At 42.2% G+C, this 18,819-nt stretch overlaps 1 protein-coding gene across 1 annotated transcript; it reads right to left on the bottom strand.

Annotated features, from left to right (window-relative positions):
• Positions 1 to 1,618: 1,618 nt before the first annotated feature.
• Positions 1,619 to 17,501, bottom strand: fbxl20 (F-box and leucine-rich repeat protein 20). Its single transcript, XM_079746843.1, has 15 exons — positions 17,243 to 17,501; positions 15,178 to 15,239; positions 14,561 to 14,615; positions 14,392 to 14,466; positions 14,113 to 14,207; positions 13,068 to 13,136; positions 10,616 to 10,711; positions 9,719 to 9,845; positions 8,935 to 9,009; positions 8,048 to 8,178; positions 7,755 to 7,815; positions 7,458 to 7,502; positions 7,304 to 7,360; positions 5,477 to 5,689; positions 1,619 to 4,942 (listed from the first exon to the last, which is right to left on the bottom strand). The coding sequence occupies exons 1-15, from the start codon at positions 17,282 to 17,284 to the stop codon at positions 4,835 to 4,837; spliced, it is 1,311 nt and encodes a 436-aa protein (XP_079602969.1). The 5' UTR covers positions 17,285 to 17,501; the 3' UTR covers positions 1,619 to 4,834.
• Positions 17,502 to 18,819: the final 1,318 nt, after the last annotated feature.

Here is an 18,819-nt window from a genome sequence, read left to right as displayed (position 1 = left end):
TAAGGCACGCCTTCCCATGTGTATGATGGACGTGATTGGAGCAGTTTTACAACCGAGTCAGATTTAGTCTACACCCAGTTGGTCCACGTAGGTGTGGTTTGTGATGATGAGGACCGTACCAATTTGATGTGATAGTAAACCAGGGTCGAAGATGCGTAAAGAACAAAGAGTGTTGAGCTTATTCAACATGGTTTATAAATCAAACGATATATTCGTTTTTTGAACGGCTGCTATTTTCAATCACCTTAAATCAGGTCAGTCGAAAATAACCACCTGTTTGTAAATGGCAAAAAAAAAAGTTTATTAGGCTACATATTTATTATAAGCCATTTTCTGCCTGGCATCATTAACGTAATCAGATTTTGATTATGCGTAGGCCACATAATTTATTACGGTTTTAAAACATTACAAATGTATCCTACATTTATAAAATTCAGGAAGTTACTCAATGGAAAGATTTTACTTTGGAACGAGCGCTTTTCCACAGGCGGGTACGCTTTGGACCCAGCACGCTTCAGCCCATAATGGTGCATTTCCACCGAAGGGTGCGGTTCGGTTCGGTTCGCCTCAGTCCGGTAGGGAGGGGGCGGTATAGCCCAGCTCAGTTCCGAGGTCATGTTTCCACCGCCGGCAGTACCCTCATGGTAGGCCGGATGTCGATCGCCGCGGCAGCTACGTAACATCGTGACATCATAGCAGCACGACAGTGTAGCCTGCTCAATAAAAACGGCACGGGTCGCCTTTCCATTGATTGGTCGACATAATCGCCCTTCCGTTCGACAGGGGGATATTAACAAACACATTCCCCGCGAGGTATTTCTGGACAACGGCGAAAGCTTCGTTTATTGAAGAAAATGTCGCGCAAAAGTTTGCCGTCCTTCTTGGACGTCCTACAATGCTATTTGTTCATTGTGCGCGTTTTTTCCTTGGATTTATTAGCAGGCTACACTGTGTGGGGCTGCTATGAGGTCACGATGTTTACGTAGCTGTCGCGGCTATCGCCATACGGCTTAAACCCCGCCCTACCTAAACCTATGCTGAACAGAACCAACTTGAGGTGCTATTCACAATACTCTCCAGAATCAGACGATACCTCCAGGGGTGACGTGAGGGGACTTCAACAACAACGGCATGGGCAAAACAATCATTTGAGGAGCAGGGGATGACGAGAAGATGAATCCCATAGTGGTCAGACAGGCTGATCAGCAGACAGGCTGATCAGCTCCCCGAGAAGACGCTTGTCGTCATGGTGCCGACAGTCAGAGGAAAGCAAGCTGTGATATTCTTTCCATCCCGATTAAAAAAGATACCATTGCCTCATCTGTGTGCACTTCCTTTTAAAGTCGCACATTTGAAATAATGGTTTATAGGACAAGCTGGCTAGTAGTTCTACGTAGCCGATACGATTTTAAATGAATACTTAACTTCATTGTTAAGTTATAAATCAAAATGTGAATTGGGGCCAAATAGATACCTAATCGTCTCAAAAGCGTTTGACCAAAGTAAGACAGATTAAGATGGCCTGTTGCTGCCCGCTAGTGCCTTCATGAGGTAAAACATTTCAACAAATTGAAAAAATGAATCCCATCCAGACCAAAACCCAAACTCGTGATAATAATATAGGCATATATTTATTCATACATACATATTCATTTATAACAGTTAATTATAAAAAAAAAAAGATAAAAGAAAAAAAAAGATAATTTACAGTAATCATATTGAACTACAGTCATTGTCAAAAATCGAATTTGTAATTGCTCAAGTGTCCATCTAGCAAGAACACGCTGTGGAGCCACCTCTTGCCCTTCTATATTGCCTATTCCTTAGCTCCACCCCAGTGCTGGGAAGATGTGCATTAAAAAACAAGCTAACCCAGAGCAAATAGCACGTTATAGTCTATCTGATACATCAACTGAAAACGGAGCCAGGCCAAAGCGTTTATTTTGATGATATGCCTTCACAGACACAAAGTGCTGTAGTCCTGCTCATTAGTGCATTTAATGCCATGGAATAATAATGATTATTATTCTCACTTTTTGCGAACCATATACATTCTTTTAGAATAAAGTATCTTTAGTGTCTCGTTTGACTCCGCTGTTGGGCATCCCCTCCTCACCCCTCTTCTTTAGTTTAACTTGCCTACAACTCAGTCAGTGTTTGAGTGGGTTAGGTTTGATAATAAGAACTTGTTTGAATATTCTGACTGGTGGCTTGGAGTGTGCCACGTTAGTTCTTGTAAAGGGCCAGCAGGTGATTACATCAAGGCTCAGAGTCCTTTAACCCAAGGTTGAGTATGTTTCCACATCTTACATGCTGTATGGGCTCTGAGTGGCCACCTCTAACCCCTGCATAAAGGCTTCCTAAAGCAAAACGACTGGTTAGAATACACCCAATTCATATCCTTTATCCACCATGCCCAAAAAGGTCAAATCACAAAACATGAGTGAATAATATTTCAAATGTTTTTTGCTTGCCGGCTAGTGACTTGCATCCAAGTGAAGGGTGTTGGGAAGAGGGAGGGAGAGTAGTAAGGATGCTAGTGGGGTAATCGACATTCCATACGGTGAAGTCAGACTAATCTTTTAAGAAATATTCATAAATGAAATACATCGGGGAAAAAATTAAAATAAAAGGATTGATCGAAACCCACACAATAGGGAAGTAGAAGAGGGGTAGACAAAAAGGGGTACAGCGGACATTATACAAACAAACCCTCCTCCAAAACCACCACCTCAAATCCCCACTCACCATAATGCACAGGCTCCAAGGCTGCTCTATGGGCATAATATAAAACAAACTCTCGACACACGCACTGTACACGCAAACATACACACGTGTGAGACTAAAAACAATGGAACACAAGGGCGGAAAAACTCAACAGGGGGGCGGGTGGGAGACAATATATTCATGACTTCAAATACAAAACTGGGCCCACTCCAAACCCCCCACACACACGCGCACACACACACACACACAGTTTTTGAAAACTTTAAAATAAGTCATAAAAGCGAATCGTACGAAAGAGAGATAGAGCATCACAGAGTGAAGCGTGTGCAAGTGTGTCAATGCTGTCCATGGGGGGGTTGGGGTTAATACTTCATAACAGAAAAAAGAAAATGTCGCTTTAAGTTCATTATCCTCCACCTTCGCCCGACCAGAATTGTGCACAAGCTTTAGGCCAGGGGTCTGTTCTTCCTCCACCTGTCTGATCCAGCTGAGCACCCCTCCCCAGTCAGCCTCGCCCCATGTCTCTGGTCTCAGACAGCCAGAGCGAGAGTTGGCAGTGGGGGGGTGTGTGTGTGTGTGTGTGAGTGTGTGTGTGTGTATATAGTTCTTCGTAATCAGTCATTAATTTTTTTTTTAAACAGATGCAACTAAACGAAAACTGACTAAAACTAACTGAAAATATAAATACTTTTAGATTTTTCTTTACATTTTTCCTGACTGAAAGGCCGGTCCATTACATTTTCTTGATGTATTTGCATCATAATATGTCCATGTTTTTTTTTTTTACGTTGCGGCCATTGTTTGTGATGCACAGGTTTCGCTGCAAGACTTTCAGCTCCAGTTGCGGTACTCGGTTAAATGTTTAAAAATGAACCTCCAGAAGAACTTCTGTCAGAGATGCACCAGAATTGGCCTTTGTGAGTATGTTGTTTTCTTCATGTTGTCATTCTTGGTGTGGGTTACCTGGCTCTCACTCTCGGAAGTCACGGTCCTTATATGTACAGAGATTTGTTATGATTTTTTTTACTTGATTCACTGCATGCAACATTTGCCATCTTCTTGAGTCCCCACACTTAATCTTCAATGGTGTCACATTTTATGAAAATACAGTTTTTAGGCTTTTGATTGTAACATGTAAAGAGCAGGAGACGGAGAGGACTGAAAGTAAAGTAGTAGGTAGGTGTTTTCATGGATGATGTACATGCTTACAAATAACTTAAATGCTAAAAGAATCTTTAAAATTATAATGGGATGAAACATAACAAAAGGGGTGTATAGTGTGTGCACGTGTGTGTGCGTTTAAGTGGGACCTGGCCGGGACAACAGCAGGACCGTTCTGAACATCCAAGACTCTAGTACTTGTAGTGAAGTACTGACAGCTAATTGTATAAAGTCCGGATAAACAAAGGCAACATTGGACAACTAGAAATGGGGTGTAGGTTGTTTTTTCTGGAGGAAGCTTCAATACTAGGGGGTCTTAATGTGTATGGTGACTTTATTTTAACGCCTGCCACTCATATTGCCCGTGTTATTAAGTCAATTTTCTTTGCACCCCTATGGCCACTGCTGTTACAGTCGTTCCCCTCCACATTTTATAATGTGCTAATGAAATGGCTTTCAGAGCTTTCGCATAAGACAATCACGGATCAGAGCGTCTAATGCCTGAAGATCATGATTTCAAATTGGGTGTAAAACAACTCTCAAATAAATACTAGTCTGTGTGTATATGTTGACCAAAGTGCTGTAGAAAGAAAGGAAATTAACCAGGACAGCCCTCTCAAGTCAAGTGTGTGTGTGTTTGGGTGCTAGCCTGTGTTTGTTACTGATACATGAATTGTGTCGGCGTGTCAGATTGTAAAGGAAGCGATGGTGGAAGGGAAAGAAAGAAGGCAATATAGGAATGTTGTCGGGAAGAAGATCTCAGACCTTTCGGGTGCTTTGTGTTTTGGGGTTCTTCCGCTCTTGCTCTAATGCAGGGTTGATTGGGGGGGCGGTTTGGTGGGAGAAACCAGTTTGCACTATTTTGAAGGGACGTTGAACTGTTCGGGCCTCAGCATGTCCGCGGATCCTATGATGACTGCGATGTGGGAGACGCCGTCTTTGAAAATCATAGGAGAATGCAGCAGCGGCAGAACCTCTGGCGACTGCCTCCGACGGAAGGGGGCGGAGTCACGGGGGCGAAATATGCGTGCACTTTGATGTTAGGCAAATGGGTCTTTCAGAAGAGAGATAAAAAGTTCACAAGTTAATAGATCAAAAAATACATTTATCTGACTAATTTCTTGTGCATGTCACAATATCATTTGTCGTTGTGCATGCAAGCGGTGATCCTTCATGTTAGCAAAAGCTTGTCAGCTCAAGCCAGTCTAGTATACTAGCCCTGATTATTCCAGGTCTTTCTGGCTAGAGTACCAAAACAAGGCTTAAATGATTGTGAAATGCTGTGGGCCAAGAATACAAAAGATTTCCTCAGAAATGCAGACCAATGTATGAATGTGGCTGGCAACCGAAGATTAAGATGCTGTACCTCATATTTTATACCTAGACTTATCTTTTCTACTCTAGCCATTTTCATATCCATTATATTATACAGCTGCATATTTGTGTAGTACTGTACGTAGATTAGCTTTTCCTTCTGTTAATAATTTCAATATAAAGAATGGACCACGTGATAAGACAGCACATTCAATATAAAAACCCCTTTCCCCTTCTCCGCAGTCTCTCTCCCTCAAACCCCCCAACAACTCACCCGCAGCCTCTTGATGCCGGCCCTGGTGATCTGCTGGCAGTCGTAGAGCTCGATGCGGTCCAGGCTGTGGCAGCTCTTCAGGTGCTCCAGTGAGGCGTCCGTGATCAGGGGGCAGTTGTCCAACTCGATCACCTCCAGCCGGTCGTGGGCACAGGGGCCACTACCCAGGTGTCTGATGCCGTCGTCAGTGATCAGCTCACAGTGAGAAAGACTCTGGAAGGGTCAGGTGAGGGTCACTGTCCGAGGCTGATATGTGTTGAGATCATTACTATTTCGGTCCTTTCAGTGTTCCTTAAATATGAAAAGCGTAACCCTAAGGCTGCCTTAGGGGGTAGGCTGAGGTAGGCTTAGTCTGGTAACACACAAGTTCTACAACATAATAAGTGAAGCCCAAGACACTGTTCCCCATTAAGCAAGGATTTGCAACACCAAATTTAATGTGCACTCCAAATAACATGCACATACATTCATTAGGGGTCCGAGCAGCGAAGCTGCTTGGTCCCCTATTGTTTCTGTACCGTTCATTTTCCCCCCCAAATTCTGTAAAAGTCACACTGCAGCCTATAACATTAAGTCGAAAACTCTTGAAATTTTCAGGTATGGTTGGCAATAACCCCCACTACCATTAACCCAAATTTGTGGTACAGCACCCAAAGTTGGTGCTATTGTAACAAATCATGAATTAGGCTTATTTCTCCTCACCAGATTGACCTGGTCTCAAAATTCTTTAATCATATTAATCTCTAGAATCTGATTCATCATTAAATGTACCGGTCTTATGCCCTGAAATGTTTACTTTTCCCAGAATTTCAGCAAAAGCCAAACGTGATCAAAAGATTCACAGGCTACAAAAATCATCAAAAATTCACCAAAATCGCCACATAAAATCTTTAGACCAAGCCTCACAAGAGTTATCAAACCGAATTAGTTTTATTTAGTTCCATTTGAGAAATATTGGCCAATAAAGTTGGAGCAGTCAGCCCATTTTTCTCATACGAATATCATAAGGTGGATAACAATACCCCTATTTAAAAAAATTAGAAACTAGCCTTATTATTTCTCCTTACCAGATTGACCTGGACTCAAAATATTGTCATCTTATTCATCTCTAAAATCAGATGCATCTCTTTCAGCCTGAACTTCTGCTCTGAATTTTTTTACTTTTCCCACAATTTCATAGAACAGCTTAATGTCCACGGTTTCAGGCCATTTTCCTATGTGACCATTTTGTTATTGTATAACTACCGTAAGACTATCATTAGGTGGATACCATTAACAGTGCAAATTTTCAGATCTGTACTCTTTTAAGAAAGCCCTTAATTCTCTTGTGAAATGTGTGCTTGGAGTTTTCTTGATGTTGTGTGCTTATTAACAGACATTTTAACCATGTGAATGTGGCTACATTTCAGGTTTTTCAGTGGCTCAATGGGATAATGCCCTGTATTGGTTATCCTTAGGTTGAAAGTTTGAATCCCGATTAGTGCATTATGAACAAGCTGAACATGACATTCGGCCATTGCTCTGCAGTCCACTCAACTGAAAGACAAGGCACAGTATGGCATTCAGGGGAACAGCTTTCCTTCATAATTATATGACATATTTATATATCTTCCATTTATATCTTCCATTAGTGTGCTCTTGTCTTTTCATTTTGCTCGGACCCCGTTAATCACTGCTTGCGGTTACATATCAATTTATTTTCATGCTTTTACCTCCTCGAAAAGGTTTTGCGCTGATGAAAGGGGTACTCTATGAAATAAATAGCATGGAGGGGATACTGTGGTAGTAATGGCCAACACCAAAGAAACATATGAACTTGTCACTCACCAGGACTTGCAAACGAGGGCAGTGAATGGATAACTGGATCAGTGTTCCATCTGTAATCTGATGGAGGTGAGAGAAAATGTCAACAATTACACTTCCTCTTCACGCAGGCAATAGAACAACTGACTGCTATGCAACATTTTTATGCTTAACAGACCTGTACGCATTCTTCCAAATCCATCTTTTCAAGGTCATGACAATTCTGAAAGGGTAGGGAAGATAGTTTGAGTTATCTATTATCAAAACATTCTTCATTTGTTGAACATTGAAACCAGGCTGAAAAACACCTGCCGCCCAAAGGCAGAAACATTTGACAACATATACAAAAATGTAACCCTACATTCAGAATATTTTTCCGCTCTGGCAGAATACATTCAAGTGTGTGTGTGTTTTTTTGTTTGTGCACAAAGGGATCCTGGGCTTCAATAAGGAGATCATCAAGCTCCGTACTCACCCTTGCTAAAGTAGTGAAGCCCACATCAGTGAGTTGAGAGCAGCGGGCCACCTCCAATATTCTGCCAGGACAAAGGAAAAGAGTTAAAGGTTTCCATTCGATTTAGTCTGAGCTCATGCAGTCCTACTATGCTGTAGCAGAACTTCCTAGTGTCTGACGTTCTTAAAGGTTTTAGCCAAGTCTTCCCACTTGAAAAGTGGGAAGACAGGCAAATTGTCTGTCTACCCTTTTGAGGGGCTTCCTGAACAACAGGAGCGTGGGAGCGGGGAGCGGAGAGCGGAGAGCGGGCTCACCTGAGCCGGGGGCAGTTCTGACCCAGCGCATGGAGGATGGCGTCGGTGATGTTGGCACAGCCGGACACACACAGGGACTGGAGGCGGTGACAGCCACGGCAGATTGTGATGAGGCCCTCATCTGTGATCTGCTGCTCGGCGGAGGGGGCGGCGGCGGTGTGTTCGAGAGATCAGTCACGTTAGCACAGTGGATATGAGAACCGTAACATCCCGCCTTCTAACTTGACTTAAGCGAATCACAGCTTGCAGGGCAAATCTTCATACAATTTGTTTTCTTTAGAGGAACGAATGGACAAAACAATTTATTGTCAGACGCTGGTGAACACGATGAAAACAAAACGGATACGAATACGGCGTGGTCCGTTGAGGTGAACTGAATGGATGAGTTAAACGGATCTCTGTTCCACTACCGAAGCGGGTGCCTCAATGGGTTAAATCTGTAGAGGGACCTTTTTAAATGACAGATATTGCGGCTATAACACACCATCCAAAAATAATAATAAATCCATTTATACGTAAACAAAACAATGTTCATCTATCGATATAAGGGGCTCAAAGAGTGAAGACGCACAGCCAGTGACAATTTCAGGAAAACAAAGAAAAAAAATGTGTTTATTGGATTTCACACAATGAAGTTACAGCTGCTACATCCTCCACCACAATTAAATGTGTTGACGTGCAAGGTGGCACACAGTAGGTGGGCTACCAATCTACACAATCCCAATACACCACTTACCAATTTACCACCCCCACCCTTCTCCACCGACCCCCACTAACAGTCAGTTAAAATAAAAAACACAGCTTGAAGATTCGTCCTCTTCAAAGTCCTACAAAATATGTAGCAGATAAAAATGGGTCTCCCAGAGGTTGTTGGAGGTACTACTCACCGAGCAGGTCTGCAGGTTGAGTGTGACCAGTTCTGGACAGTGGCCCCCAATGTGCTTCAGAGCCTCATCTTCTAACTGTGGGGTGTTTATGAGATTTAAGAGCCATAAATTGAATGGAATTTGTTAGAAATGGTATAGCCATCTGTCAGCTATTAGTGAGTGAAATGCATTGTGAGATTGTTGGTTTCTAGTTGACTAGCCTGCCTCTGTATAAGACAATTTAGATTTACACCTTGCATGGCTCATATCTAACCAATCAGGGCATCTCTTCCCTGATTGATGGGTGAAAATATCTTCCCCTGATCGGCAGAGAAAGTAAGAATTGAAGAAATGAATAGATCAGAATATTAAAATAAACCAGATATTTGCTGCCCAACCCTTAGTCCCTGAGATACTCCTGGTACATCTACCAGTTATTAGGAGCCAGCAGACACTCGCTGGTCTATTCATTTATCACACCACCTGTGTGACAAATTAGTATCCAAGGGAGGTGGTGGAATTTCATGATTCAAGCACAGTCAGTCATTCATGGACTCACACAATATAGTCGTCATTCAAATAAACGATCTGACATATTCACTTTTTGCAACACATTTTCATTAAACACAACCATTCAGTGTGTGTGTATGCAGTATGCCCACAATATGTCTGGTTACACAATGGATGTATGGTGCCAATCGTCATGTGCAACGTCTTGTTTGGTGGGCCAAACTAGACACTATACAAATGTCAACTCTTAACATTTCCCACTTTTGTGCGTGCGCGTACATGCATGTGTGTGTACCTGTGTACATCCTTTAAGGAAAAGGCCTTTGAGTCCTGGGCAGCATCGAACCAGGGCCTGGACTCCATCCTTGGTCACCTGGTCACACCAGGAGATGTTGAGCTGCTCAAGCAGAGGACATCCCTCACTAGGGGAAAAGACACCACGTCCAGACGGTCAGTACAGAGGGACGCATAGTTCTTCTCACCACTCATCTTAACCCCTAGGTGATCCATCTATGTACACTTTACTTGACAACATACTCATTCCACTAGTCACGAGCAGACACTTTCATCAACGGGGAATTGCTGTGAGTCGTTTTAGAATACAGGTCTGAAGACGCAATGTGTTACTAGCTGGTAGTTTAACATAACCTGAACATACATTATATGTAGTCCGTGCTGATTTAGCACGTTTTTAATAATAATAATAATAATAATAATAATGGATTGGAATTATAGCGCTTTTCTAAACACTCAAAGATGCTTTACAGTGAAGGGGGGGACCTCACTCACCACCACCAGAGTGTAGCACCCATTTTTAAGAATGTGAACAATTATTATCTAATCCTATAACTTATGTTCTACAAATAACAAATTCTGGCCGTGCTGTACTACCTATTTGTTTATCAGAATCTTAGGAATGACATTCCCAAAACCTCTCACTCGTGCCATTAAGCCAGACATGCTACGCAAGTTTGCGTCATACAGTTACACAGCCACTCCCACCTACAAATGGGGAATAGATCAATCTTACCAATGCGACTTAAGGTAACGCAAGGTATGGGTTTGAAATTTTGGCTTTTTATGCCTACAGGTAGAAGAAGAATGGAAGGGCATGCATTTCCATCTTGGTTTTAAATGCTAGAGACCTGGGGGGGGGGAACTGAATGCACAATTGTGAGTCAATCAGGCCCACCTGAGAGCCTTGAGGGACAGGTTGGTGATAGAGGTGCAGGAAGTGAGGTCCAGGTGCTTCAGCTTTGGGCAGAACTTACTGAGGCTGTTACACGTGCTGCACGAGAAGGAACACACACACACACACAATTTTATTCCACATTACAAGTCAAATATTCATTAGGAATCACATTTTTTTGAATGGTCAAACACATTAACACAGGTCAGCACATTGTTATGTAACACAATTTCAGGGGTACAAGAAACATCTCCTTTTCCAGGTAGACATGCTTCCTATAGCTGCAGAAATTGAGCAGTACTTTACAAGCGGTTTGGCTCTTGTTCTTCAAAGCCCCCCAATGCAAAGTCCACGGGCCACCAGCCTATGTACATGCCCCTAGACTACCTAACACCAGCACAATAACTTGGCATTTTTAACCAAGATTTTCAAATGTTGATATTAATGGCTGATATTTTAATGCTGTAAAATTCCTCCATAAACAGGTCAAATGGGCATGAAACCTCAAAAGCCTAACTCTTTTGGAATTCTGATATATGATGACAACATCTGGTGTGTTTGAAATTCACCATTTGTACTAGACAATAGTGTGTTTGATGATCTTTTCGTCTGCCAGACAGGGAATCTGAGCAGAAATGAGGTCCACAAGTCTGTCGTGTCTGGCCATTTAGAGTCCTTTAAGGGATGGGCAACTGTTCATGATGTGGGCTACTGACTCCAGATGTTGAGGGGGGTCATACAGCATGCAGAAGTGTGAAAGGATGGCGGGAAACCATAGTGAAATGTTGTAGTTTGTAGGAAGAACCTGCAGACATTATTTTTAAAAAAAAAGGATCTCCTCACTGATGGTGGCATTGCCATAGATTGTGTGTGATACAGAGTGGTCCGTGGAGGGCAGTTTTCCCAACTTTCCCTGAAGTTTTAGACTGGACCAATAATCCACATTTTGGGCTCCCTGAATATACAGAAGAGTCCGCCTTGATGTTCTAGGCTGGACCAGGTGAACAATGCTGTTATGATGCAGCCTGGCTTCCACAACGACGGTATTTACGACTGTATCAGAGACCTCTAAAGGTTGGAGATGGGAAGTCCACTTCAGTCCAGTGCCTGTCCTCTTGCATAGATTGTTTAAGTCTGGCCAGTACGTAGCACTTTCCTTTTCTTAAAATCCAGCATTAAGGATGCTGTGGCCATTTGCCTCACGCTGGTGTCATCACAATTCAGCATGTTGGTGAGGTGAGACTGTCTTGTGGCGGGGTACTCCCACATGCATTTTGGAATTCCAAGCCCCCCGTCCTGTCTTCTCTGGAAGATATAGCATTTTGTGGAATGTGTATTAAGACATAACCATTTTCTAACCATGTTTACTGTTTTGTTGTCCAATTCACGCAATACGTTTTGTGGAATATGGACATTTGCAAAAATATATTGAATTTTAGAAAAAGCTATGTCTCGTATTTCTTGTAGTTTCAAAGTTACAGGAAGAGGTGCTTTGTCGATGAAGTCCAGTCTGTCGATAAACTGATGTGCCATGACATTTACTTGCTGATTCCATTCTCCAGTGATGTTATATTTGTGGCCCAGGTAGTTATAGGTGTTATGTCAGGTGCACACGCCGAGTGGCTGGTCTAAGATGTGAAAAGAGGGGGGCTGGTTAGCATTTGGCATAGCTTAGCAGCGGTAGTGGCGTGGAAAACATGCAGTCATTTAGGATAACGTCAATCGCCTTAGCTCTGCGGTGCTGCCATAGGTAGGTTAGTTTGTTTTGGCCTACCCTTTGGGGATGGCTGCGATGCTCTCTTGTTGCCGCAGCAATCACTTGCTGGATCACCTCCCGCAGGTGCCGCAGTTGTTTTTCGATCCATTCATCCAGATTCACAATAGGGTTTGATTTAGATTGCACGTCAGCATCTAGTGAGTAACTGGATGATAGAACTGCATACTTGAGTAACGGTAGTCCAACTGGTCTTCCATCGGCACGTTTTGTTGCGAATATTCGGTTTTTGAAGAAAGCTCAGTTGAGAATTATAAACAACTTTGACCACTTCCTGAAATCTCCGGTGAGAAAAACTTCTGTCTTTCTTGTAATCATTTATTAATCAGGCCTTTCCTAAAGTGTCTTTTGTGATCCTGGAAGTTTGTCCATTCATTTTCTGTCAGCAGTTTAGGATTTCAGGATTTGCTCGTGGTGTTTGTAAATTATACTGCTTTGAATTGCCTGCTTAAAGGCAATTTTGATGGATGTTATCAAACACATAACAAGTAGTGCTGCGTGAAATTTCAGAAAATTCTCTACATTAACGGCGGCAGTTACGACGAGTGATGTTTGGTTTAGTGTGGTGTTGGGAGGTCAGAACGGCGTGCGCTCCACAACACACACACACACACACACACACACACACACACACACCTTTGAAAGAATGCTTCTGTCATATCAACCCGTGTTGGAACATACCTGTCTGTGATCTTAGTGCATCCATTCAGACTCAGGAGCTCAATGTTTCTGCAGTTCTGGGAGAAAGTCCTATAAACAAAGATAAAACATTCATGCAAACAAACACAGTTGTTTATTTTTTTATTGCAGCAATTTTACAAATCAGACCTCAAACTCGTACACATATCAACTGTGTGGCAACAAAGTGGGAACTTTGCCCACCTGAGGTTCCTGGCATTGCCAAATTGATGCCACAAAAAGGGCAACATATTTTTCATATTTCCACAAAAAGCTCTGCTACTCTTCCTAGTTCAGTGACGATGCCATTTGAGTCAGAAACCCAAGCACCTCCACCTGGCATAGCGCCTCAATAAACCGTTAGCTTAAAGTAACAACTATTCCGAAACATCCAGAATGCAAAACCTCTACAGCTACGGATTTAAATGCAAACTGCTGTTCTGATTTTGCAACCGGTTAACGTTACCTCCACTCCACTTTAGGCCTTAGGACTCTTTTTGTTTGTGATACCAAAGTGTCAGCCATTGAATCCCCTAATGGCCTATAACACCCCTTGCCCACTGCATCCGTCCGTTGACGGATCCTATTTACTTTGAATGGAGCAGGGGCCGCAATGCATTGTGGATCCATCCGTTCCGTTGCATCCGTCGGCTGCGTCAAGAAGTTGAAAAATGTTCAACTTTTCAGGCAGCGACGGATCCGTCATCCAATCAGATCCTGTCTGCTCCAGCTTGGCTGACGTGTGCCTCTGCAAAGACTACTCCCCCATCCGTCAGCCACGCCTTCAGTCATCCGTTGACGGACAGATGCAGTGGGCAAGCTGTGTAAGTGGGTTGCAGTGGTTGGATGCAAAAAGATCCACCAGCATTCTACGTCAACGGGAAACATTTTGATATCCTTCTCTTAATCAAAAGAAAATACCCGTTTTCTTTTTTCCATTAGGATCTGCGTGGTTAGTTTATCTCCATTGTATGCATCATTTATTTTGACAGGTCCCGGTGGAGGTAGTTGGCTCAGGGATTACTTCCGGGTGCCTCCTACAGCTCACCTTAAAGCGCTGTCTCCCACGCCCAGGCAGCCTCGCAGGCTCAGCTTCCGCAGGAAACCTCCACATCGCTTCGAGATGTTCTCCACCACCCGGCCCTGTGTTCAAAAAACACCACACACTGCAATTCTAGTGCTGCAATTCGACTGAGGTCACCCAGTGAACACTAGCGACTCATTGAATGTAAAGTATTAATGTAAAATATGTTGACAGGAGTGGTACACGAGCAAGAAGAAAGACACCAGATTAAGATTAAAATGTGATCACGGTGGAGGTACTCACCTCAATGTCCCTCTGGAAGTCAAAGAGGTTAATCCTTTGCCAATTGCTGCCATCCAAGGCAAGAACGTTCCAGGACTGAGGGAAGGGAGAAATTGAGGGGGTGAAGGCAGGGTATCAGGGTTAAAAATGTATCATAGTTTTTAAACAAATCAAATGAACACAGACTCACCCTTGAGACCTGGGCACAGCGACAGAGTGTCACCACATCGAGAAAGGAGAAGATTCTGGAAGACAGAGGTGGGGGGTTAGAATCCTGTGCTGCACTGACAGAAATCCTACTTTGCACCAGGGCTCTCCCTTCAACCACCACCACTATTGGTGCTGAACACAGCTTCTGTACACATACACCGTGGTGACAGCAAACATAGCAACACTGCTGTTGTTGACCCATTTATGGAGGTGCAATGTTTACCTTTCTCAGCCAGCCGGCTTTGTGAATCTTAAGGTGAGGTGTACCGCATCCGTTTATAAAACAGACCAACCAATCACAACACATTTCTGTGTAGATTCAAGGCTAAATTAAGAGTGGAACGAGTCCTGTGTGCTGGTCTGCTCAAGAGGTTGTTGTAAACCGGGCCCAAGCATTCTGCAGAGTCAGCAGACAAGGCTAAGACCACTCTGTTGGCAAGGAGACCAGTCTCGAGCTATGGCCTCCATTTTGAGTGTGGTCAGAGACTCCTGCCTCTTCCACTTGAATCGATCTGAATGTTTTCCAGCTCCAAGCAGCTGTTTGTAATCACAGATATAGCTCTGTGTGTCAGTGTGTGAGAGTGAATGAGTGTTCACCGTAGCAACAGTTCCTTGGGCAACTTCTTATTGATGACCGCCTCGTCGCTGTTTGAGAACATCTGGAGAGACCACAGGAAGAGCACTGTTAGTCCTGGGCTGGGTTCTATGAGTCTCAACACATGACACCCCCCTCGATCAGATGGGATTGAATATGTCCACTGTGATTCCCAAGCCCAGGGGCAGTACCAGTATACAGGCATAAACAACTGCAATTGTATCAGCTGACATAGGTTCAATGTCAAGGGGAAAAAACAGACAGGGCAGAGAGGGCCAGGCAAAATCCTGATGGGATTATCTGTTTGTCACAACAAGACTTTGATGGTGTCTAAATTGATCTTATCTATGTGGATGTGGACGTATTTCAACTATTACTTGCCCCCAAAATAAATCTGGTATTTTTTTAAAAATAAAGGCAGATTAAATACACACACAAAGATCAACACTACAATAGTTTGACCAAATACACTGGGTTTATAAGCAAAGGCTTAAAAGCAATTAAAAAAGAAAATCAAAAAAGTACATTTAGGTCCCTTGAGTATTGATTGTGTTAAAAATACATATAATAGAATATATAACATTACGTTTACACCTGGAAATGTTTAATAATTGACCAAGGCATTCACTCAGTCCACACAAACAAGCTAATGTAGTACCTGTTAAAACAAATGACTGGAACAAAACAAAACAGTGAGCTCCAGGTCAATGCCTGTCTCTTTTCCATACACAAAACCTATGAGACCCCATGCAGGGGCTGCAGACGTGTAACTTTTTGAAATAGTAGAAGGAATGGGATATTTAGGGTAAATTTACTCCGACAGCTCGACTTAAGCATTGGCCGACAGTAAAATAATACACGGGCATTTCCGGAAAAAAAAAAAACGACGCAGTGAGTTTACGCCAACGAGTAAAGACTGTGGGTACTGTAATCCCTGACATAGGCGCAATGCAGACGACGTTTTGGAGACAATAAATCAACACAAATAACGGACACGACTCCACTTAGATAAGGGGAGACAAATAATTAAATAATGTGACATAACTCAACTTTTTCAGACTGTTAAACCCATTGTTATTGCCCCACACTCGACTTATAACTGTCACTTCTACCCCAGCAGTCAGACCAGAGGGTAGGCTACGGCCTGAACCTTCCGAGTAGTCAGCTGTTGCACTGTTAAAAATACATAAAACCACACAAATCCCACCCTAGCACGGGATTAAATACAACAACAACAACAACAACACTGGGTGATGATGGTGGTATCAGGCCAATGCTATGTTGTTTAGCATTCCTATGTGTATTAAATGGTGGAAGTGCGCTGCTAATGTGGTCGAGCCAACGGCATATTGTATGATACGTGCAATTCCAATGCGTATATGTCAATGCATCTTGAATGCATGTCCCCTCGGTCGATTGACAATTAATTTGTATATAGCCCATTCTGTCTATGGTGGCCGATCAGGGTCCATATATCAGCCACAAGTCAAGGCCCCCCCACACGGCCGCGTCGATAGCTTCAACAACAGCCTGATAATCACACACAGACACACACTCACACACACACACACACACAAACACAAACACACTTCTTAAAGACGCTAGCCTCAAATCCAGTAGACAGTCATTCGATTATTGAACAGCTACAAATTCTTCAAAAAGTCAACCAGTGAATTGCATGTTCAACAGTATAATGTCAACATCTACAAGCGGCGTGCTAGCCCTAACCTCATTGTCTTTGTTTTGACTGCACAAAGAAAACATTGGAGGACATTTAAAACGTGTCATATAAAAAGGTGGAATGGCGTGACAGTCTTAAAGAGAGAAAATGTGTTTTCAATTGAACTATATGCTAGATGTTGCCATTTCATCAACAAAACAACAGCATTTTTAGCTCATTCCAAACATTGACTGCGGAAGCTCCATCAGTTAGCCCACTGTAAGCGCAGGTTTCAACAAATACAGCGGCGGGCATCCAGCGGGCCTATATCTAACGTCAATAACATCCTCGGTGAACACATCAGAAATACTAATATCAAGCAGGTTATTGTTTTTTATCAAACTCACCTCAAACCGGCTCCGTGAAACACCATTCGCCTCCTTCCCCATCTCGGACGGTGGGTTAACCGACTCGATCAGGGGTTAACTAATTTGATATAATACGCGCTGTAGTTTGCAAATATTGGCTCTTTTCTTGCGACTTGTCTTCTGAAGATATCATGCTACCGTAGTCTTGGTAGCGCAAAGGGAAAATTGTGTGTTATTTGTACGGATTTACAAATGCAAGGGCCATTTTTGGACATAATGCAACAGCCAACAAGCCAGTTATCTTATCGGCTCACTTTCACCATCACCACCTCCCCCCTTAAGTATGTCCACGCAATTGGCCAATAAAAACCTCAAATACTGTATACGTTAGATCCACATTAATTATAAACTAACTAATAATAGATTATGATAATTTATCGATTAGTGTATATTGGTAAGTATTCTGAAACAGATGTTTTTAATCTAAAATACTTTTTTTACATTCCTTCTAATAATTGTGATGTTTGGAATGGGTTTAATTTTTAATACATTGTGCAGTTGTATTGTATTGTGTAACGCAAGATTATTTTTTTACTTTTACGTTACGTTTACATGCAATTCTTTAAACGGTTAAAAGTTGGCCTATAGGCCATTCGGGTAGGCCTAATGTATGATTTAGTTAGCGTCAAGTGCCTACACTAAGTCCTTCTTGCGTTGTTTGTGAGAATTCGTGTAATTTGTATCTAGGACATTGAGCTTAAGGCCAAACCCCTAAACGAGTTTGTGATTACATTTTCATATTACCAGGCCTACAATGTTTTCTCAGAGTACAATGTTTTTGACTATTGGTCATATTGATAATTGGCCGAACAAACAAAATGATCGTGGAATTGACTCATTCATGTTCTAAACATTATTTACCCTAAAAGTTAGCTGCAATATAACTTTGTTGCAGACACTTCCTGTTTGTAGTGTACCCCGCCCTAAGCGTGAATACGGAGCCAATAGAATTAAATGAGTCTTGTTACGTAATCACAGCGGGAACCACTGCTTGTAAACCAGAAGGTTTATATTTGATGATAACACCTTTATTAAATATCTGGATGATTGAGATTAAAATTGCATAGAGCATCAAAACATTGGTTATTTGGTTTTGTTGCTCTAGTTTTACAGGCAGCAGGCCTAAATGTGCTATTTATATACCGTCTTCTTTCCTAAGTAGTATTTTTTGTTTTCGAGTTAAATGGGTTAAAAGTTTGTATCAAAACTTGGCAACATCACAACAGTCTAATTTACTGAGCCCTTGAAGTTTAGTTAGCCATGTAAATTCTAATAAGCGTCTATAAAATACAATTCCTTGCATCATTATTCATTAATGAATAATATGTACAAATGATTTCACTCCGTTAACCTAACAGAGTGTCATCATTTTAACATATTATTAATCAATGAATAAAACACATTTATTATGTGACTGCTGGATCGGGCTAGAATATAATGCAACCCAAAAATAAAACGTTCCTTTATACTGTTTGCTGTTCGAGAACGGTATCTATTGATACATATATATATATATATATATATATATATATATATATATATATATATATATATAT

Source organism: Pollachius pollachius (assembly GCF_949987615.1).
Source record: "Pollachius pollachius genome assembly, chromosome: 11".
NCBI classification, from domain to species: domain Eukaryota; kingdom Metazoa; phylum Chordata; class Actinopteri; order Gadiformes; family Gadidae; genus Pollachius; species Pollachius pollachius.
This window is presented reverse-complemented; position numbering and strand designations above follow the sequence as displayed.

What these genes read in the sequence shown, in the direction of transcription:
- fbxl20 (XM_079746843.1), bottom strand. Translation starts at nt 17,284, where the DNA reads ATGGGGAAGGAGGCGAATGGTGTTTCACGGAGCCGGTTTGAG. An exon ending in TTTCACGGAGCCGGTTTGAG is followed by an intron (nt 15,240 to 17,242) that starts GTGAGTTTGATA and finishes TGGTCTCTCCAG; the next exon opens with ATGTTCTCAAACAGCGACGA. An exon ending in CTGTCCCTCAAGGCTCTCAG is followed by an intron (nt 9,846 to 10,615) that starts GTGGGCCTGATT and finishes CTTTTCCCCTAG; the next exon opens with TGAGGGATGTCCTCTGCTTG.